Source organism: Alexandromys fortis, unplaced genomic scaffold, assembly GCF_014885135.2.
Source record: "Alexandromys fortis isolate MF-2015 unplaced genomic scaffold, M_Fortis_MF-2015_v1.1 scaffold_70, whole genome shotgun sequence".
NCBI lineage: Eukaryota > Metazoa > Chordata > Mammalia > Rodentia > Cricetidae > Alexandromys > Alexandromys fortis.
In genome coordinates this window covers 8,415,157-8,437,070 of record NW_026067955.1, presented here as the reverse complement: position 1 = coordinate 8,437,070, position 21,914 = coordinate 8,415,157, and the positions used below count along the sequence as shown (strand labels likewise).

The 21,914-nt window shown below is 51.0% G+C and overlaps 2 protein-coding genes across 3 annotated transcripts; one reads left to right on the top strand and one right to left on the bottom strand.

Annotated features, from left to right (window-relative positions):
* Positions 1 to 22: 22 nt before the first annotated feature.
* Positions 23 to 11,937, bottom strand: Rasl12 (RAS like family 12). Of its 2 annotated transcripts, none has more exons than XM_050152018.1 (5): positions 11,753 to 11,937; positions 9,710 to 9,766; positions 4,866 to 4,939; positions 4,050 to 4,240; positions 23 to 1,898 (listed from the first exon to the last, which is right to left on the bottom strand). In XM_050152018.1, the coding sequence occupies exons 1-5, from the start codon at positions 11,853 to 11,855 to the stop codon at positions 1,640 to 1,642; spliced, it is 684 nt and encodes a 227-aa protein (XP_050007975.1). In that variant the 5' UTR covers positions 11,856 to 11,937; the 3' UTR covers positions 23 to 1,639. The 2 variants fall into 2 exon arrangements, with proteins under 2 accessions (XP_050007975.1, XP_050007974.1); XM_050152017.1 differs by having other exon boundaries at positions 27 to 1,902; positions 11,753 to 11,932.
* Positions 11,938 to 19,124: 7,187 nt separating this feature from the next.
* On the top strand, positions 19,125 to 20,501 carry Kbtbd13 (kelch repeat and BTB domain containing 13). The gene has a single exon (XM_050151784.1). The coding sequence runs from the start codon at positions 19,125 to 19,127 to the stop codon at positions 20,499 to 20,501; it is 1,377 nt and encodes a 458-aa protein (XP_050007741.1).
* The last annotated feature ends 1,413 nt before the right edge of the window (positions 20,502 to 21,914 follow it).

Sequence of the window (21,914 nt, the reverse complement as noted above, 5' to 3'; positions counted from 1 at the left end):
AATTCGTTATTTTAAAAAAGTCTTTTATTAAAATGCTTCTCCAGGTGGGCAGTTCAAATGCTGGTGTTCTACAAAGCACACACTAGTGGCTTGGATCAAATGTACAAAGTTCAGTCGTGTGTGTAGTGGAAGCCTTAATTCCAGCACTAGGAGGGCTGAGGCAGGTGGATTCTGTGAGTTCAACTCAAGCCTCGTTTGCATAGTGAGCTCCAGGACAGCCAGAGCTACATACTAGAGAGACCCTGTATTTAAAAAAATATAAAAGTACAAAGTTCAGAGTTGGTCACAGGACCAGAACTTGTAGCACATGCTCCCCATGACCTCAGCATCTCCAGCAATAGAACAGAGCTAAAGACAGGGTTAGAGACATTTCAGTCCAAGCTCCTGGGTCTGTTGGCCTGTTGGCTGGGAGCCGAAGGAGCAGGCTTCCTAGGTGAGGATGCCCGGCTCAGTCCTTCTAATGCCCCCTCTTGAACCAGCTCATTTAGTTTGTGGTAAACAGTGAAACCGATCAGCCTTCTCACACCTGGGACTTGGTAGAACACCAAATGGTTGGTGCAAAAGTCCACCTTATTAATCCCAAACACTGAGGGATCTCACTCTCCAAAATGGGCTTTTAACACTCAGCTCCATTGCTGAGGGTCCTAGGTCCAACCAGACCAGACTGCACCTACCTAGCACTGAGCAGGCCAATGGTGCCCACCAGGGGGTGTCTGTTCCCGCCAGCTGTGGACTCCCTGGGGATCATCACTGGGCAGGATGACTTTCTGCAGCCTTAGTGATTAAGCTCAAGAAGGGGGGTCCTGGGAGTCTACTAATAAAGTGGACACAAGAGTCCCCCAAATGCTGATGGGGAAAAATGCTAGAGGCTCCCTAGCCTGGAGAACCCACAGCCCCTTTCTGCACCCTTCACTGAGAGCGAGAGTTGAAATGCTCCCATCCCATTCAGCGCCCTGTCCAGGCTTTCACAGGATTATTTTAACTGGATTTTTCTTGGATAAGCTCTAAGGTTTGTAGCCTGGGGTTTTGAGAGGTCAGAAGATACGGGAGGCACCAGCTGTGGGCCTCTGAACAACTGCCCTACCTCTTTCTATCACCAGGAGACAGTAGGACCTCAGGGCCAGCCATCCTGTAAAGTGTTAGCTGTCTTCACATAGACAAAGCTTTGAACAGGGGCTGCAGCTGACCTATCAGGGGCTGAAGCAGGCAGAAGTCACGGCACAGGATATGCACGGCAGTTCTTCCTGCTTGCAGCCGATTCCAGATCTCTGACTTGTAACGGGACAGTTTCTCTCCAGGGTGGTGGCTGCAAAGGTTACCATGGAGCCCAAGGCCTGGAGGCACTCAGTGCAGCATCCCCACCTGTCCCCTGGCTCACACAGTGAGCATGTAGAGACTGCTTGGTGCTGGAGGTGGAGGCTGCTATCTACCAGAGCATAAGGGCCTTTGCTTCAGCAGAGGGCAAGCCAGCTCCTGCCCTGCAGCCCCGAGCATCAGTGAAGCCTAAATTTCCCGTAGAAGGGTCCTCAGAAGATCTTGAAGCCCTTCAGTAGGGTCAAGGTGGGCGCCTTGCGCTTGCTCTGGGCACGGGATGACTTCACAGTGACCAGCTTGGCCTGGGCCACCGTGGGCATCTCCTTCAGGCTGACAGTGGAGAGAGTGTTGAAAGTACAGCTGGCCAGCCCATGTCGGGCTGTGAGCGGGGTCTGGTGAGACAGGGCTTTCTCCTCAGAGATGAAGAGGGGCCGGGCCATGGGGTTCTTCTCCAGCCCCCGCCGTACCTCCCGCACTGCCTCATGGAAAACGTGCTGCACGTGCTCAAAGTCCAGGCAGGCAGAGACCTCAAAAAACAGGCACCCGAATCGGCCTGCCAAAGCCGCTCCCTCAGCCTTGGTGACCTGCCTGGCGAGGAAGCAGGGTGAGGCAGTCAGGAGTGCGACCTTCAGAGTCAGGGAGGGAGGGTCCCCCCATATCCATCTCCCCACCCAGCTGTCTGGGCCCATCTTCATTTTCTGAATCTGTTTTCTCATCAATACAACAGGGGAATGGCACCCACCTCTGGGAGCTGTTAGGACTACGAAAGACAATTTACATGGCGTGCTTAGCGTAATTCCTGGCACGGACTCAGCACTGAATAAGTGGGAGCTGATGTTGCTGGAATTTAGGAATGACTATGAAGAAAAGGGAAAAGAAGAAATCAAATTCTCCCATGCTGGACTGTGCCTGTGGCCAAAGGAAGAAAGCCATTGCCTGTCTCCTCAGAAAACGGCCACCCTTCGTTAGCCCTAGCTTGAGGGCCTGGCATTAGGAAGGAACAGTGATTTGCACTGAAGGGGGCCGCACCCCTCAGATTACTCAGGAAGCCTGTTACTGGCAGACTCTTGGGGCTTGTGGACGTTTTGTCTGCTTGTCTAGCTGAGGGCAGGTAGAGCGCAGAGGAACAGGACAGGGGTGCTGCGTGTGCTCCTGTTTGGTCCTCTCTGCCTCCTGCAAGGACAGGATAGACATTTGCGAGTGGAAGTTCCCATGGGAATGGAGCTGGAGAAAAAATGAAGACTGGCTCTTGGGAAGCTCGTCCATCCAGACAGGGACTCCTCGGGACTTGAGGCCAAGACTCCCGCTCACCGCCACCCATTGATGAGCTGCCCCAACCACTGCACAGTCCAAGATGGGAGGAGATACCAGGGAATGGGGAAAGTTTCTGGACCAAGGTTGATTTAGCAAGAGCAAGGGGACCGGAGACCCAGTGTGCCGCTGAGCCCTAACCTATTAGTGTTGCATTCAGCAAAAAAGGAAGTGGGGTAAACCATCACGTCTTGTATCCAGGAAACCAGGGCTGCTTATTCAAACCCTGGGTTCCTGCTCAATCGCTTGCAAGCCATTTTTCAACAATGCTTTTGGTAGACACTGGGGTTAAAACAGCATCCTGTAGTCACCCTCCCCGACTCATGTCCTATTGAACATTCTCCCTCTAATTCCACTGTCCAGTCTTCTGCTCGCTCTTCCAGGTTCGGAGCTATTTCAAGGCCCACCTTCAGCAATGTACCCACTGTACAACATCCCTTATTCCCCAAGATGCAACTTTTCTCAGACTGAAGGTTGGACCTCCCACGAAGAAGGCTCCATACCATCACAGTACCCTTTCAGGAAAACCACAACTCTCTTCTCCCTCTGCCTGAGTGACGTGATCTGAACAAATCCCAACCTCAGTCACTGGGCCTCTGGGGTCTGGGAGAGCAAGCACAAGCTAAGAGCAGACCGGGACTAGCAGAAGGCACCACGCCCAGCAGGTGTACTGGCCACGTGGAACAATGTCCACGTTGGAGAGTCTCAGTTCCATTGCTCAAGTGTAGGCCTCGGTGTCAAGGACCTCAGGGCCAGGCGGGTAACTTGGATGTGTGGGGAGGGTGGAGGCAGAAACCACAGGGAGGGGCAGGGTCTGTGGTCAGCTGAAGGAAGCAGGCCCCACCTCAAAGCATTCCAATTCCAAGTCATTGAAAACATTGTGCCAGCCAAGCAAAACATGGCTGGCGATTCTGCGGCGATCTGCCCTCTGGCCCAGTCTGTGACCTCTGGTTCAAGTCTAAGCCTTTCTAAGAGAGGCCTGCCCTTAGCAGCCTACTATGGCAACAAGCCTGGGGTACCATGCCTGGATGAGGCAAGGGCTGGCTGGTTGGACCATAGCAAACACCTGATCCAACGAGCAAATGAGACCCTCTCCTTGGGACTGGAGTTGGGCACCAAATGACGAGTCAGCTGCTGGGGGGAGGTGTGCCAGAATGTCCCATAGCCTCAGGCCAGGCTGATGTAAGAGACCACTGAGACTTCCGAAACAAAGGGGAGCCTTCTCTCTTTTGCCTATTGGAGTTCAGCCCACCCCTAAGTGGCCCTTCCTGTCATTGGTCACCTAGGAGACAAACTCCCGGCATAATCCCTCTACCTAAAGTTGACAGCACCACCATTCTTGGCATCAGTGATCCCTAGGTATATCATTCTGCATCCATATGCAAGCGAGCTTTAGAGAAGAGGGCTAAGATGCCCGCACCCACCTGTACTGGGCCATGTCCAGCTTGTTGCCCAGCAACAGAGCAGGGTAGCCACGCTGAGTCTCCTTGGCATGCAAGGCCAGCAACTCCAGGTAGCTGCTGCTGCCCTCAAAACTCTGGCGACTATCGACGCTATAGACCACCAGGAAGGCATGGGCCCAGTTCAGATAGCGCTCGCAGTTCCTGGGGGTGTCCTGGATTGAAGGAGAGGAATCCGACTTAGAGGCAGGAGAATGTGGGGGGAAGGCCTTCACCTGGGCTGTCCTCTCTGCCTCCCGAGTCTGCGTATACTGTTCCCCAGCAAATCTCTGCACAGGGGCACTTCAGTGTTGATTTGGCTCAGTGTGAAAAGAGACATTGTCTCATGAACCTCCTCCCACCACCCAGTCAGAGACCTGGAGACCTTGGCCCCTTGGGCACTGAGTCAAAGATTTTGGCATGGCCCTCCAAGGACCTGCTGTCCCTGAGTACTGCTGGTTTTGGGTCAGGTCCATACTACCCCTTTGGCCTCTGAGAACTGACTCCAGCCATGGCAGGGGGTAGGGAGGACTTGGAGAGATATGCTGGGGAGACAGGCTGGCACACTCCCGTTGCAGTGTCTGTGTAAACAGGCATGCACACGTGTGTGCTTAGCCTTACAGCACAGGATATCTGGGCTGATGTCAGCAATTCAGGCCCCAAAGAGTCAGAGCCCCATTCAGGGCCACACAGCAACCTGGAGTCTGACAGGATCCAGATTCCAGTGTGAGGTCAGAACTTGGGAGGCTGCACGGATTCGCTGCCCTCTCTGGGAGGTTGAGGGAATGGGGATAATGTTACCAGGTCTGCAGTGTCCATGACCCTCAGGTGGACGGGTTGGTGGTCCACAGTCTCCTCGGAGCTGTAGGTGTCCTCTGCAACACAGATGGTGAGCCAGGTCAGAGGCATGGCAGCCCACTCGAATAATAGACAAAGTCAATGTCCCAGATTCCTTCTGTGCTGGACTCTAGTGCAGCCTTGACTGGCCCTCGGGAGCTGCTACCAGGCCACTGTCCCTCTTCATTTGTCAGGCCTGAAGCATCAGAGACCACTATATACCATCCCCTGGGGGACAGGCTATTTCTGAATCCATGCACAAAGCCCATGGTGTGGAGTGTGCGGCCCATTGGCTCAGTAGCAAAGACTTGGGGCTTCCTCTAAGAACCTCAATTTTCTCCACTCTCTGTCCCTTTCACCATACTACCTGGTCCACAGGGAGCCCCCAAAAAGGACTCAGTAGGAGAGGAGAGAATGGAAAAGAAGCTTATGACAGGATGGAGCGGGAGCTGTCAGACCTCACACACAAGTTCCACTGGTTTATAAATCATCCTTATCAAATCGACAAAGTGATGTTGGATCCAAGCCAACTTCAGGGAAATGGGGAGAAAGCTCAGTGGGATGAAGTGGTTGTTATACAAGCATGAAGACCTGAGTTCAAGTCCCAAGCACCCACGTAAAAAGTCAGTCATTGGTGTATGCATGCCTGTAATCCCCGCCCTGTGAGGCTGAGACAGGAGGATCACTGGGGACCCTTGACTGTCAGCATCCCCCGGGGCTCATGGAGACCCCAGTCTCCAAGGAATAAAACAAAAAGCAAGATGCTTTAATGCCTCTCTGGCCTCTGAGTGCATACAGATCTGCAAACTTGCACACACTCCTGCATGAACACAGCACACACGTACACTGCACCCCTCCCCAATTTCCTTTTCTTTTCTTTCTTTCACTTTTCCCCCTTTTCCTTCTTTCCTTCCTTCCTTCCTTCCTTCCTTCCTTCCTTCCTTCCTTTCTTTTTTTTTCGAGACAGGGTTTCTCTATGTAGCCCTGGCAGCTCTGGAACTCACTCTGTAGACCAGGCTGGCATCAGGCTCAAAGATCTGCCTGCCTCTGCCTCCCAAGTGCTTGGATTAAAGGCGTGCACTACTGCCTGGCCAGAGCTAACAGTTTTCAAGCCTTCACTCTGCTTGGCTTGCCTATGAGCTAGCACATTTAACAGCCCTATCTTCCAGGACTGTGGGAGGACTGCTTGGTTCTCCAGGCTTGGGGCCTGGCCCATAATAAATACCTGAAAATGGCAGTGAGAAATATGAAGGAGCTCCAAGGTTAACAGGGCAGGACCACATTCCCAGGTAATTTTTTTCTCCTTTTCTTTTTATTTATGTGGGTAAGTATATGAAGTATGCATGTATATGTGCATATTCATGTGTGCGTGTATGTGTAGAGGTCAGAGTTTGACATCCGGTGTCTTCTTCAACCTCTTTTCACTTTATTATTTTTTAAAGAGGTTCTACAATTATTTTTACTTATGTGTATATGTGTGTGTGTGTGCGTGCGTGCACACGCACGCACACACAAGATGTGTGCTGGTGCCCACAGAGGCCAGAAGAGAGCACTGAATTCTCCGAAACTAGAGTTATAGACAGTTATGAGCATCCAACACAGTGCTAGAAACAGGACTTGGGTCCCCTGAAAAAGCAGCAACTGCCGATGATCACTGAGCCATCTCCAGCCCCACTCCTCCACCTTACTTTTTTGAACCATGGTTTTCCTCTGAACCAGAAGTGACCGGATAGATGTCATTCCCCTCTAGGGATCCACCTGTCTCTGCATCTCCCAGTGGTGGAATTACAGATGCATGCCACCACACCCAGCTTTTCGCATGGGCGCTGGGGCTCTGAACTCAGGTTCTCACGTTGATACGGCAGGCACTTTACTGACAGAGTGATATCCTTAACCCCCATGCTGACTTATTTTTACAGAGAAATAATTTTAAACTCAAATAGAAGTTACAAACTAACGGAGCTCCTACCTGCTCTTCACCCTGCTTCCCTCAGTGTCCGCACAGCACCTTATATAACCACAGCTCAATTGCCAAACCAGGAAACTGATGCTGGTTCTGTACTATGAACTAAATTACTGACCTTATTTGGATTCCACCAGTTTTTTTTTTCTTTTTTTAGTCTTATGACTTTAAACCCAAGAAATCAGAATGTGGCCAGGCGTACAGAAATGTCACTGGCATGCTAACAGTTGCTTCTCTTACTCCCTTCTTCCCTGGCACGTGTACGTGAAGATGACTACATTTTCGGTCCCCACCTTTCCCTGGGTGACCCCTCTAGGCAGATCTGAGGTGTCCTCTGCCTTCCTGGCCGTGGTCACTGTGAGAACAGCACCCCTAGCCCTGACTGAATGTAGTCACACACTCCTCCCTGAGGGCCGCTGGCACTCAAGCAGACCTGGACACAGGCCAGGCCCACTAACATCCAACATGAGTCACAGACAGCTCTTCGTCCCCAGCCTGCTTTGGGGACTTGGATAAATAGCTGCTCTTATCCAAAGAGAAAAAAAAAAAAACTAATGGAAAATATGCCCCAAATGTGTAACTATATTTGGCCCAAGAAGAGCTGTCGCTGGATGCCTGCATTGTGTTCAGACGTTTTATTTTCCAGCCCAAGTTGCCCCTTAGGCATTCCCTCCAAGCAAAGTCCTACCTCCCCGTAGCCCTCCTGGTGAGCCTCCTAATCTCCTGTTGTCTCCACTGTAGAAAGATGACAAGGTTGTTTTAGGAGGCTGAGGCAGGAGGATTGTAAGGTCAGTCCCTGCCTGGGCTACGGAATGAGTTCAAACAAGCCTGTGTGATGTAGTGAGACCTTATCTTAAAATTGGGAGAAAAAAAAAGTGTGTGTGTATGGGGGGGGGACTACAAATCAAAGGCAGAGTGTGCTAGCATGCATGATACACGATGTTCATTTAGTCCCCAGTAATGGGGTGGAAATAACATGGGCCTTCTGGGATGCCTCCCCCTGTGACCCCTTCGTTCCTGGCTAATGATGGGTCTGCTGGTCCTCCAGCTATGTCTGACCTGAAGTATCCTATTCCGTAGGAATTCTAGCACAGATATGAAAAGTTGCATGAAGCCTCAAGTCGTCAGGTGACTGACCTCAGGAGCTTGAATGGCAGCTTCTCACCCAGGCATAGTGGTATAGTAGTCAAGCCTACCTTGACTCTGGGCACTTTGATGTCCTTAAAATAGTATTTTTATAAAAGGCACCAAAGAAGTTCTGTCAAATAAGGTGGCACCTCAGACACAATGAGCATCCATGTCCTTGCAGGAACAGGATGGAAGCAATGACATAAGAAGCTGTTGTTCCCAGTGGAGCCAGGCAAGAACATTCTAGCACCCCTTGCCCACCCAGGGCAGAACATAGGCAGAGCCCTTCTATGCAGTCTCTAGCTCCCAGCAGCTTCAGTCACAGCCCACAAGAAGACACAGCTCCAGTACAGACAACTCAGTCCCACCCTCCATATGGGGAAACTGAGGCTCAGAGAGCCCAGGGCCCTATACACCCCTACTTCTGAGTCCACAGACAGGAAGTGAGTGGACCCTCTCCTTCCATTGAACCCGAGGGGGTTCTGTGATGTTAGGTGAGTCACTGAGTTCCCTCTGCCTCCTTTCTTATAAAGAGCTGTTTTAGTCACATGTGTCTGAGACATGCCCTCCCCTTTTGGTCCCACCAATACTTTATTTGATATTTTTGAATGGGGAAACAACTCAACACCGTTTTCAAAAGGCTACGCTCATTCAGACACCTCATTGTTCTCAATGGACGGTTTATAAATAAGGATATTATGAACGAGAGCTAGAAGTGACTTTGATGCTAAGCAGATTCTAATTTTGTTTGTCTTGGGTATTAGGGTTCCATGTAAGAGTTTATTTTAGAGGATGGTTCTTCTGTTAAAAATAAGTTTCACAACATAGACCTCACGAATGTGGGGGGATTCTCGGCAGCACGCACGGGAAGCCATTTAAGGAGGAAGAAAAAAGCAAATACGCACCAAGAGTCTATTGGGGTCAAGCACTGCCTAGTGTGTATGTGCTGTGTTCCTAGTCCTCACAGTGAGGCTCTGATACAGCTCTGCCTATGCTCCTTTGGGAGACGAGGAAATGGTAGCTCGGAGAGATTAAGTGACTGCCTCAAAGTTCCCCAGCCAATTTAAATGGCAGAGCCAGCACTCAAACTTAGCTTTTCACAACGAATTTTAGTGGGGGAGGGGATGGCTCAGTGTTGAGAACAGTTGTTACTCTTGCAGAGGACCCAGCTCCAGCCCCAGCACCCATATGGTGGTTCACAATCATCTGTCACTCCAGTTTCAGGGGATCCGACGCCCTCCTCTGACCTCCACAGGCACCAGGCACACACATGGGACACAGGTACACATGCAGGCAGAACATTCATCAACATAAAATAAAATAAATTCTTAAATCTAAAACAAAATGAATGTTCCCTGGTTCAAAGAATGTTCAGCACCGGTAGAGAATGCCTTAAATAGCTCGTCTGGCTACCCTCGAGAGAACACGGAGTGAACATTTTGAAGAACTGTGCCTGTTTGGATGTGGACATCCTGCTATTTAAGAAGAAACATTCTTCTACAATCTCGTTGCTTTGCATAGTTTAGGGCAAACAGTCTCAGGCCCTTGAACTGGACCGGCCCCCCAGTTGTCTGGTGTGCATTGAATCATCACAGTGATCCCACCCTTCCACCCTGAGATGCACAGTGCTAGCCAGGGCCCACCCATGGGGAGGCCCCAGGGGAACATCCAGGTGGGGCCCAGGCAGCAGGAGGCTCAGAGAGGAATGCCATCTTACCCAAATTGGGGTCATATTCGCTGATAAACCTCTTGGTGAGAAACTTCACAGTCAGGGCTGCAGAAAGAGGAAAGAGGTGGTCTCAGACTCCTGCTGGGTCTCCGGCTAGCCCCCAGGACACTGTCCCTCTCACTTTAGACCTCTGTGGTCTCTGGCTGACCCCAAGCTTGGCTTTCCAAGGGCCTCAGGCTGCGGAGCAGAGGAATTGGCTCGGAAGGTGTAGAAATGAAGTGCCAAGCCCCACTAATTGCATGAACCCTGGGATTATTTTCTAAAAGTTATTAAGAGCAAGAAAGGTAGCAAAAGGCATGTCTCACTGAGGTGTGTCTCTGAACAACCAAATCCAGGGCCAAGACCCTACATCTAGCTATCCTGAGGACTAGTGAGACCCCCAACTGAAGGGACATGTCTCTCTCCCGTGGGGCAACAGATCAAAGACTGTAAGTGAAGAACTGACTGACTATTGCTTGGAAGATCTGAACCCAAGGGTATGAGTTTTCCAGACAAGGCCCAGGACAGATTAAGTCCCAAGTAAACACACTCCAGTTTGAGTCCTCTACACCTAGGGCTTTTGCTCTCGGTGGGATTTCCAGACCCTCTGGGGTAGCTCTTGAGAATGGAAGCCTTGAAAAAGTAGTTCTCTCTCCCAAGTAGAGTGCACTAACAGGATTGCTTCTGTTCAGAGCGTGCCGCGTAAAGGCAAGAGTCAGCCAAATATATTATGCTGGGCTCTTGATAGGATTAAAAATAAAATTCTTTTGAAGGATTCCTAACACTGCCAATTTGCAAACTAATAGACAGGGAATAGATACTTTAAACTTTCTGGTGCTGTAGCCGCGTTGGTAGAGCGCTTGCCTACCAGGCATGAGGCACTGGGCTACATTCCCCAGGATTACGTAAACCAGCAATGGTAGTGCGGTTTACAAGTCCTGCACTTGGAAGGTAGAGGCATAGAATTAGGACTACGAGGTCATTCGTGGCTTCCTAACTAGTCCCAGGCCAGCCTGGGCTACATGAGGCTCTGCATCAAAATAAAAAATAATTCCTTCATCTGTTTAGTCACTAGTTGACCTATGGTATTGACCAAGTTACTTGGGACAGGCTGGTTTTCAAAGGAAATTCGTGTTCTGGGTCTCCCCTCTGAGCCTGGAGTGCTGGCTTCAAACTCAGAACAGTTTCCCTGGGGATCTCAGAGAGACATAGAGAAGGAAAGCCACAGCTCATGGGTCATGGTGGCCATTCACTGCCGGCTGCAACTGAACAGCCGGGGGAGCCTCGTCTGTCCCCCATCTTAAGCTGTCTGGGTCTTTCAGTGGCGGGTGGCAGGGCAAACCCTCCTTTTGGAGGTCTCTGTGATAGCTCTAAGAAGTAGTGAAGCTCAGGTTTGGTAGACATTGTCTCAGTGGTGGGAAGCCCAAGATCCAGGTTCCTCAAGGACAACTCCCTGGCACCTGGGACCATACTCTCACGTTTCCAGAAAGTCAAGAGGGGTCTGGCTTGAAACAAATACATTTGATAAGAAAATAATCTGTTTCAGAGTTCCAAGGGTTGGCAGTGAGGGAGTGAGCCTGAGAAATTCTAATCTCTACTGACTTCTACCAAGTCTCTTGGAGGAAGTGGTGAGGGGGTGGGACAGTCCAGGTCAAGGAGTAGCAAGGATGCCACTAAGTTCAAAGGGGACCCAGGGCTGGAGACCAGTGCCAATAGGTCTCTTTAGTGGGACTTGGCTGCTGGTCCCAGGGATGGAGATGAGCGGAGGACCTAAGAGAAACACAAAGAGAGACAATTTTGTTGGGGACAGCAGGAGTCACAGGTACCGAGAAGAGCGAGAAGAGCGGCAGGGGAAGAACCAAGCAGGCAGCTGAAGGCAGATAAAAGACATAGGGAAATCGAGAACAAAGTAGCAAGGCGGAGTGGGAGCCAGCGTCAGAGAAACTGAGGCAAAAATCAAAGTCACAGGAACTCACCCAACCACCCGGGGAAGCAAGTCTCTGGGAGCCGTGGATGAAGCTGCCCCCATCCTCCGAGCTCCGCGCCACTCACCAGACTTGCCCGCCCCGCGGCGCCCCAGGATGGCCAGGTTGACCTCGAGGGGCACGTTGTGCGGCCCGCTGCCCGCTCGGGGCTTGCCGAACACCGACGACATGGCGACGCTGCAGATAGCCGCAGATAGCCACGCCGGTCTCGGGGGCTGATGGGCTGCGAGCTGCGCGGCCTCAGTCACCCTCGGGCCCGCCCGTCGGTGTCCGCCTGCTGGAGGAGGGGCGTGGATGGGGCGTGGCCTTCACGCTCCAAACACCTTTTAACAGCAGTTGAGCTCTGGTCAGAGCGCCCTGCTGGTGCCAGTTTTTGCTTTAGACCACAGCCAGCTCAACCTCAGCACTGTACTTCTGTATTTTGCACTGGGGACTCTAAGTAGCATTGCTGCACAACTCAGGCTCCTGGGGACAAAGGGTTTGTGCCTCTGGCTAAGACTTCATGGCCAAGCATTTGGGAAGCTAAGGAAGCCTTGTGGTCAAACTGGAAGCCAGCCTGAGCTATAAGAGTGAATTCCAGGGTAGCTTGAGTTACCTGTGAGACCATCGCAAAAACAAACGAAACACTTTTACCCGTGCTCCTGTAAGTAATCCTAACTGAACTCATTGGGTGGCCAACAATTAACTAAAAGGCATGAAAATAGAAAGGAGGCTAATTGGGAAGAGGAGGGGGGACAAGTGATTGGTAGGGGCCTGAGAGAGGAAGTGGGGAAGAGAATATGATCAAAATACATTATATGCATGTGTGAAAATGTCACAACCAAGCCCACTATTGTGCATAATTGATAACATGCCATTAAAACTTAAAACAACAAAGAGCAAGGTTAGTACATTGAGAGACATTCCCAGAACTATGAACTTTGATGGGTTAGGTCTTTGCTTTTGTTTTGGCAGGTGGTGCTCTCTATGTGCTGAGTGTTGGAGTCTGAACGGCACTTCCATCATGGCTTCGGTTGTGCTAAGGTCTGGGAGCCTGCTACACCCACCAGAAAAAAAGAAAAACATTAAAACCTGGCCAGCAGGCAGAGGGTCCAGGGTCAAGCAGGGTGGCAGTGTCCCTCCTAACCAAGAAGGAAAAAAAAATCTTTTTTCTGGACAGGATGTGAATCCTGACTTGGTCTAGCTGTTGAGGGGAATCACAGTGGCCCAGCTGTTAAAAAGATTACAAGGTACCACAGGGATTTGTTTAGATTACACCCTCAGACCAGACTTGCTTGAACAGCTAATGGATAAAGTTTTCCTCTGAGTTGTGGGAGTTGAAAATTGGGCGCCTGGTTCCAGCCACATCCCCAGCTGGTTACAGTCCTGTGCAGACATTCTGGGCGGTATCCAGGGGGAGAAAGCTCGTCTCACTGCCGGGGTGCTGCACTGCTGGAGGAGGAAGGGTGGAGCCTGCCCAGGTCCTACAGAGGAGACCTTTGCCACTCCCCAGTTTGTATGGGGTGGGGGCAGTTGCTTCAAATCTTTCTTAGGCTAGGGCTCAGTTCACACAAAGTCCTGGGTTCAATCCCCAGCACCGAGTAAACTCCATTGACGACGGATGGTACATGCCTATAATCCCAGCTGTTCCGAGTTGGAGGCAAGAGGACCAGAAGTACGAGACCATTTTCCACTACAAGGTCAGGACTACAAGAGGAGCCTAGGTTACATCAGACCCCATCTCAAAAACAAAAGGAAAGAGTTGTCTAGCATTCTGACACGCTGACCCTGCCTGGAAAGTCCATACTCCTTGGGAGTATGCCATGGTGCTGCCAGCAGGACTGCTCAGTGGGTAAAGGCACTGACCACAAGCTTGATGATCTGACTTCAATCCCTGGGACCCATGTACTCATGTGGTCCAAGGAGATGAGTGACTTCTGCAATCTGTTCCCTGACCTCCACCACACACACACACACACACACACACACACACACACACACCAAAAAGATAAATAAAACCTGGCATCAGTTTTTCACCTTTTAAAAATTACTTTTTGCATTTGTTTATTTGCTTGCTTGTTTGTTTATTGATTGAGCATGTGTGTGGAGGTCAGAAGATTACTCGAGGGAGTCAGTTCTCTCCTTCCATTGTGTGGGTTCTGGGAGTCAGGCTCAAGTCATCAGACCTGGCAGCAAGCACCTTTACTCTCTTGTCGGCCATCCTGTCAGCCCAGTTTCCTCATCTTTAAAACTGGGACTAACAAAAGGTCCTGTTTAAGCTTAAAGTCCAAGGCTTAGGAAGGAAACAGGGCCTCTTTGACCAGTTCTTTTGCCTGGCCTCTGTCCCCTGCTTTGATAGTTGCTTGTCTAGCATTCTGACACGCTGACCCGGCCTGCAAAGGCCTTGGGAGTATGCCACTTGCTGCCAGACTCTACAATAGGCTACTTTAATCTCCCTGATCTTGGTTCCTCATCTTTAAAACTGGTATAATATTAAAGATTAGATGGGATAACATGAAAACAAATAGAACCTAGAACTAGAACCTAGAACTTGGCCCCAGAATCTAGAACTTGGCCCATGACCCATAAAACTATCAATAATTCCTTCTACTCTCCATTAAAAGCACATACCTCTTAACCACCTACCAAGAGGTCAAGGACTCTTTACTCAAGAGCGAGGTTATACTGTTTGGTCAAGTAGCTCATCTCCTTGTCTAGTCCTCTCAATCAAAATTGTGATAGAGGACTTCAGATACTGAAATGTGGGCCCAGCGATGGGCATGCAGTCAGTGCTCAAGAGATGCACAAAACAGGTAGGGGATGAACAGGTGAGAAAGAGGACTTGTCTTTCCTGATACCAAGATACCCATGAGCAATTGCACATAAAGCTAAGCTTCCGGGAGCTCTGTGATGTCACTGCTTCTCCAGGGCCACAACACATGCTTTCTATGATTGTTCTATGATATATCACAGTATCAAAACTGAGTAGAACCTTGGAAGTCAGTTGCAAATCCCACTTTTCAGGCATGGAATTGAGGCCTGGAGAGGCTCAGTAGCTTTGGCAAATTGGTGGTCACACAGCTCCAGGTGCCAGGCAAGAATCCTGACTCCTAGTATCGTGTTCATCCTTTTCCCAAGCCCAGGAGCTGCAAGGTACTCCCTGTCCTCTGGACTGTCTTCACCATGACTGAAAAAAGGCTCCACCATCAAATCGGGTCAGCTAATTCTGAGCTATAAGAGTGAATTCCAGGGTAGCTTGAGTTACCTGTGAGACCATCGCAAAATAAACGAAACACTTTTACCGGTGCTCCTGTAAGTAATCCTAACTGAACTCATTGGGTGGCCAACAATTAACTAAAAGGCATGAAAATAGAAAGGAGGCTAATTGGGAAGAGGAGGGGGACAAGTGATTAGTAGGGGCCTGAGGGGGGGGGGCAGGGGTTGTTTTCTCCAAGGACAAAAGTTATGTTTCCTTCATCAGATACAGTTCTTCTGGAACAGAAACTGGATTTCCCTCAGCCTGCTGGGAATTCCAGTAGGTTGGAGCTCAGGATTCCACTGAATAGACCCTGCTGGAGAGATGACTCGGCAGTTAAGAACACCTATCGCTCTTGCACAGGCCCCAGATTTGGTTCCCATCACCCACCTGGGGGCTCACAACCATTTCTAACACCAAATCCCAGGGGATTGGACACCTTCTGGCACCAAGCACTCATGTGGTGCACATACATACATGCAGGCAAGACTCTCATACATAAAACTTAAATAAATAAATCTTTTAAAAGTTTTAATTAAATAAAAAGAGAGACTCTACTGGATGCTGGCTGTGCAGCTGCAAATACGACTAAGGTTTGGGTCTGTGCTGCTTCAAGGCTCAGAGCCTGATGCCTGCCTTTCCTCCCCACCCCCACCTCCCTTAGTGTGGGGAATGCAAAGTGGAGAGGGGGTTTGTTAGAGGTCGGGCAGGGGTCAGGCAGGGCCTGGGAACTCTGTGGGCTGCCCACAGCCAAGACAGTTCCTTGTCCTCTCCATTTCCCAGAGGGCCACTCAGGATCTGGGAGGAGGAAACTCCCAGCTGTACACAACACCAGCTGGGGCCCTGAGGGTAAGACCAAAGGGCAGAGCTTCAGCTCAGATTCAGAACCACAATCTCCACCTTAGTTGGACCCCTCCGCATCATCAGGCTGTGGAAGGTGGAAACAAAGTGTGTGTATGACCTCCCATCCACTCAAGAGGTCTTGACTTGGGATAAAATGGGTTGGAGGATAAACTTTATTCAGTCTGGATGAGTTTTGTAATTTTTGCCTACTGCGTTCTAGGAGAGGCCTGTGATGGTTCTGTTCGGCTCTCTCTGGCTTCTACCAGGTGTCTGGACCAGACTAGCTGAGGGCAACTCTGCAGCAGACCTGGGCTCCTGACAGCCTGCCTTCTCTCGCGTCACTCCTGTCTGTGGCAAGGCTACGTAGGTGAAGAGACAGACCCAGGCTAGGTGGCGAGTAGGCTATCGGGCCAATAGACAGAGTCTGTCAAGTCCTATACTGTCATTCATAACTAAGGAAAAGCAGCCAGCCCCCTCATCTGCAAGCCCCCAGACAATCTCTCCCTGACACTAAGGCCTCACAAAAATATGAGCAAAGATCTGACCCTTCAGCGTTCACTTGTCTCCAAGAAGGGGTTGTCATGCCTACTGCTGGAAGCATTCTAGGCCAATGTCTGGTCTCAGAGGAGAGATACTTGCAGAGGGCCTGGGACGATACTCATGGGATTTCTGCCCACCCCACCCCCATCTTCTTCCTCTCTTCCTTCCTAGTCCCTGGGGCAGAGCATCTGAGATATTTCTGGCAGTGTCTTCGAGGCCTCTGGCTTCCCAGGCTCACACAAGTGGTCCCCACACCCCAGGGCTGTTTTGATGGGGTGAACTAGAGAGTGCCTTAAGGGAGGCACATTTTCTTTGGGCCTGCAGATTCATCTACATGTTCTGTGTCTGTGTCCTAAAGGGGAGGGGAGGTTTCCTGCCCTCCTACTTCCTGTCTGGTAAGGGATAGCTGTTCTGTCTTCCCAAGGGAGGACCAAAGCCAAACATCTCCCAAAGGGCATAGACCATCCTCTCAAAGTCTGGGCCTCAGTTTCCTGGCCTACAAAATGTAGTGGTAAGAGAAGGCAATCATCAAAAACTCCTTTTCATCTGACATTTGGGACCTAGTGTTAGATGGTCAACAAGAAAGTCGTGTACAGTTGGAAAAGTGCCACGGGCTGAGCTGCAGGAGGCCTGGGGCTGACTGTTCCGAGCTACAAGATCCTGGCCAGGGCTCTCTCTCACTTTGTGCCAAGTCCTCAAGGGAATTAGTGAGCTTGAAGTTCCTCCCACTGCCTCTCATTGGCTCAGGAGGCAACAGAGCAGCAAGGTTAAGGGCACAGACACTAGGGTCAAACTGGTTGCATTCTGGCCCTAGATCTGGCCCTTGTTGCTTCTGGGCTAAACCTCTGCTTTTGGGCTCCTTATCTATCAAATGGGGCCATCTGTAGGATCTAGTTCAGTGTTGGGGTACAGTTCAGTAAGCAGAGTCCTTGCCCAGGAGGCACAAAGCTCTGGGTTCAGCCCCCAGCGCAGCACTTAATTGAACTAGGCACATGCCCGTAATCCCAGCACTCGGGAGGTAGAAGTTGGAGGGTCAGAAATTCAGGGTCACCCTCACTGCACGGCAAGTATGAAACCAGCCTAAGAGACATTAGACCCTGTCTATCAAAGATATCCAGCTCATAGCGTTGCTGTAAAAAGTAATGGATATTGTGTATTTGGCACAGTTTGGGGGGTAGGGTCATAGTAACCACTCATGAGTGTTGCAAGGATTAGGAGTCAAAGTGTTTATCACAAAGCAGTTTAAGTGTAGCTTCAATTTAAGTTATTGTAGCTGGGCGGTGGTGGCGCACGCCTTTAATCCCAGCACTCGGGAGGCAGAGGCAGGCAGATCTCTGTGAGTTCAAGACCAGCCTGGTCTACAAGAGCTAGTTCCAGGACAGCTTGGGCTGTTACACAGAGAAACCCAGTCTTGAAAAGAAAGAGTTTTAAGTTATTGTATGAAGAAGACTTTCTCATCCACGGGTATACCATCTTCCCAGCACCTATACTTTTCTTCACCCAAGACGACCGCACCATAGAGGGTCAGGCAAGTGAGGACCAAACACCAGCTCCACACTTCTAAGTGAGGGGTGGCTTCTGCCTGTAGGGGTCACTGGATGGAAATGGGCTCGAAAAGAGATTTGGAAACGCAGAGATGGCTCAGCAGTAAGAGCCAGCACTTGCTCCTCGTCCAGAGGATGGGGGCTTGATACCCACATCTACATGGTGACTCTCAACTGTCTGTAATCCTGGTTCCCAGTTCCACGCCATTTGAGGTCCTCTCCTCGCATCCAAGGAGATATGCATCCTTGTATGTGATACACCTACATACAAGCAGGCAAAACCTGAGTGGGGGATTGACTAGGCTACACTGTAAGCTTGGGCAAAGGTACACTTCGGAATCCTGACGCTCCTCTTTGGTCTCTCTTCATTCTGCCTGCCCCACCATTTTGAGCAGATGAACGCTCGTCCCCAGCTGAATGACCTTGAACAGGTCACATAAAGTCTCCAGGCTTCATTCAGAACACCTTATGGAATTTGTCCCAATACTGTCAATAGCTGTTTCTATTGATCCCAGTTTTTTTTAATTATTTATCTATTTTATACGAATTGGTGTTTTGCCTGCATGTGTGTCTGTGTGAGGGTGGTGGATCCCCAGAACTAGAGTTACATACAGTTGTAAACTGACATGTAGGTGCTGGGAATTGAACCCAGGTCCTCTTGAAGTGCTCTTAGCCACTGAGCCATCTCTCCAGCCCCTCTATTGAAAAATGAACAGAGCCAAGGTATATGCTTTGTATGTGGGGAAAACAGCATGGGATGGTGCCAATTAAATGGATTATCTTTACAAGAGGGCCTGACAGGGCCCAGCGTGCAGTGGCTATTTCGTATATGGTTAATATTGTCACTATTTCTTTAAAAAAAGAAAAAAAAAAAAAGTACTGCGTCTCCGTGGAGGTGGGATGCATGCCATAGTGTGACTCCATAAGTCAAAGGGCAACTTTGTAAAGCAGGTTTCCTCCTTCCAGCTTTATGTAGGTTCCAGGCTGAACCCAGGTCAAACAGGCTTGTAGGAAAGAACCTGCTGGGCCATTTCACTGGCCCTTGTCACCAGTCTATCAACAGAGTGACCACACAGGTGTCCAGATGTCCTCTGGGCCAGGCGGCCATCCAAGCTTGCGGGCTACATCACATGAGCTGTCCTATCTTTAGTCAGGAAGGTATTTATAGTCCCCAGGGAAGTTTTTTTTTCCTCCCCGCCCCGGGGTAGCCCCAGATCAGTGGCCCCAGGCAAATCTAGGCCCCCCAGCGGCAACGGCCTCCGCCCTTCTGGCTTAACATGTCCCCGGGTCCCGAGGTCCCTGTGCAGGTGTGGGTGGACGGCCAACTCTTCCAGGCCGAGCAGTCGCTGCTGGTGGAGCACTGCGGCTTCTTCCGTGGGCTCTTCCGCTCTGGCATGCGGGAGGCGCGCGCGGCCGAGGTGCGCCTGGGTGCGCTGAGCGCCGCGGGCTTCGGCACGGCGCTACGGGTGCTGCGCGGAGAGCGGCCGGCGTTGGCGGCCGACGACGAGTTGCTGCAGGCGGTGGAGTGCGCGGCGTTCCTGCAGGCGCCCGTGCTCGCGCGCTTCCTGGAGCATAGCGTCACGTCGGACAACTGCTCGCTGCTCTGCGACGCCGCCGCCGCCTTTGGTCTGCACGACGTGCTGCACAGCGCCGCGCTCTTCATCCGCGACGGCGCGCACGAGCTGGTGGCGGATTTGGAGCTGCCCGAGGCCCGTGCCTACGTGGCGGGGCTGCGACCCAGCACCTACGTGGCCGTGAGCACGCACACACCCACACCTGGCTTCCTAGAGGACGCGTCGCGCACCATGTGCTACCTGGACGAGGAAGAGGATGCCTGGCGCACGCTAGCTGCACTGCCCTTGGAGGCCAGCACGCTCCTGGCAGGCGTGGCCACTCTTGGCAACAAGCTCTACATCGTGGGTGGTGTGTGTGGCGCCAGTAAGGAGGTTGTGGAGCTGAGTTTCTGTTACGACCCAGAAGGTGGCACCTGGTGCGAGTTCCCCAGCCCTCACCAGCCACGGTATGATCTGGCGTTGGCCGGCTTTGAAGGCCGCCTCTATGCCATTGGTGGCGAATTCCAGAGGACGCCCATGAGCTCCGTGGAGTGCTACGATCCCACCACAGGCTGCTGGAGCTTTGTGGCAGACTTGCCACAGCCAGCTACAGGGGTTCCCTGTGCCCACGCGCGTGGCCGCCTTTTTGTGTGTCTGTGGAGGCCGGCAGATATCACTGCCGTTGTTGAGTACGTGGTGCAGATGGACAAGTGGTTGCTGGTGGCTGAATTGTGTCATTCGCAGAGCTACGGCCACTTTATGGTGGCCCATCGTGACAGTCTCTATGTGGTGCGTAATGGACCTTCTGATGACTTCCTGCACTGTGCCATCGATTGCCTCAACCTGGTCACAGGCCAGTGGACATCGCTTCCTGGCCAGTTTGTCAACAGCAAGGGAGCACTCTTCACGTCCGTGGTGCGTGGGGACACCGTCTATACTGTCAACCGTGTATCCACGTTGGTGTACGCCATTGAAGATGGCACCTGGCGGCTGCTCCGGGAGAAGGCTGGGTTTCCTCGGCCTGGCTCTTTGCAGACCTTTCTCCTGCGGCTGCCGCCGGGCACTACTGGGCCTGTAGCCACCGCATTGCCAGAGTTGTGAGCTCGGAATGACGTCAGAAGACTCGCGAGTCTTCGCGAGCCTCGACTATGTGACTCTGGATTGAGGAGCTCTTGGGAACTCCTTTTTCCCTATTGGGACACTCTGATCTCTGCTTTCTGGTGGTGTGGATATCCAAGAAGCCCTGAGCAACGCAGATTCCTGGGTCCTCAAATCCCTTAGGCTCTGCTGAGAGCTGGTGGGTTACAATCTCAGGGAAAGGGGTAGGGTTATTGGACAATCCGGGCTTGTAGGTGAATAGCCAGCCAACAGTTGAGCTGTGGCTAGAAACAGATTGAATGATGTACTAACCAAAAGCTAATCAGCAGGCACAAAGGGACAGCACAATGCTGGGCCTTCGGTGAGCTGTGGCTGTAGGTCAGGGTACTAAGAGCTTGGAGACTAGCCTAGGAAACTCGGTCTTAATAGAAGTGTCAGGATGACCAAAAAAAGGTCTACACATAATTTGCCTCCCTTCTCAAACTGAGAGCAACATGTCGATTGAAAAAAATTCAATAAAATGAATACTAAGCAGTCAGCATGGAGAAGGGAAGATGCAGAATGTAAGTCAGGAAGTAGGCACATATTTAAATGGCATAGAGGAAACCGGAGACAATCTGCAAGAGCGGAGTCAGACCACAGAGTCTGAGCCCTGCAAGAGGAAAGACGGGCAAGACTGGACCAGACAGGGTCTCTGTAAACTCCAGTCTTTAAAAGAGACCAGCTAAAGATGAAGACAGTTAGGCAGTGAGTTTGGACGGACTTCTTAGAGCAGACAAAACTCAGTTGAGCCTGGAGGGAGATCATGGGAAGGAGCAAGGGTTCCTTACAGTAGCTTTGGGGACTGGAATGGAAAGCAAGCACCTGGGTGTAATTCCTTTACCTATCTTTTTTGTTATCACTATGGGACAGTGATTGTCAACCTCCTGACTAGGTTCCTTAAGGTGTTAGAAGCCTAGTCTTGTGAACTCAGGGCATTCCTTCCTAGATAAGCCACAGGCTCCACCTCTCTCCTAATCTCCGTACCCAATCCCTGGGCCAGTAATGCCTTTCCTCGTTCTCTTTGTGGGCTCCATTCCCACTTCCTTCCAGCAGGATTGGCTGATCCAGCTCCTGTTTCCCTGACCTGGCTGCAGCCTTGCTTCTTGATCTCTGTGATACTGTATTGTCTGTGCAGCCGTACCTGTATGCAGATGATAAGAGCAGAGGTCCCACGCTGTTAACTGAGCCAGGCACTTCCTTGCCTGCAGAATAAAATGATGTCTTACAGGAATCACTAGTTAGGCGTCTCCCACTGATGTGCTGTTAAACAACTCTTGTCTTAAAAGCAATACACAGAGCTGGGTGGTGGTGACGCACACCTCTAATCCTAGCACCTAGGAGGCAAAGGCTGGAGGATCTCTGAGTTCTAGGCTA

Bases quoted from the DNA above. Each gene is read 5' to 3' on its own strand.
- Kbtbd13 (XM_050151784.1), top strand. From the start codon at position 19,125: ATGTCCCCGGGTCCCGAGGTCCCTGTGCAGGTGTGGGTGGACGGCCAA.
- Rasl12 (XM_050152017.1), bottom strand. From the start codon at position 11,855: ATGTCGTCGGTGTTCGGCAAGCCCCGAGCGGGCAGCGGGCCGCACAAC. The intron at 9,767-11,752 runs GTGAGTGGCGCG...CTCTTTCTGCAG, and splicing joins CCGCGGGGCGGGCAAGTCTG to CCCTGACTGTGAAGTTTCTC. The intron at 4,241-4,865 runs GTAACATTATCC...CCTTCAATCCAG, and splicing joins TCATGGACACTGCAGACCTG to GACACCCCCAGGAACTGCGA.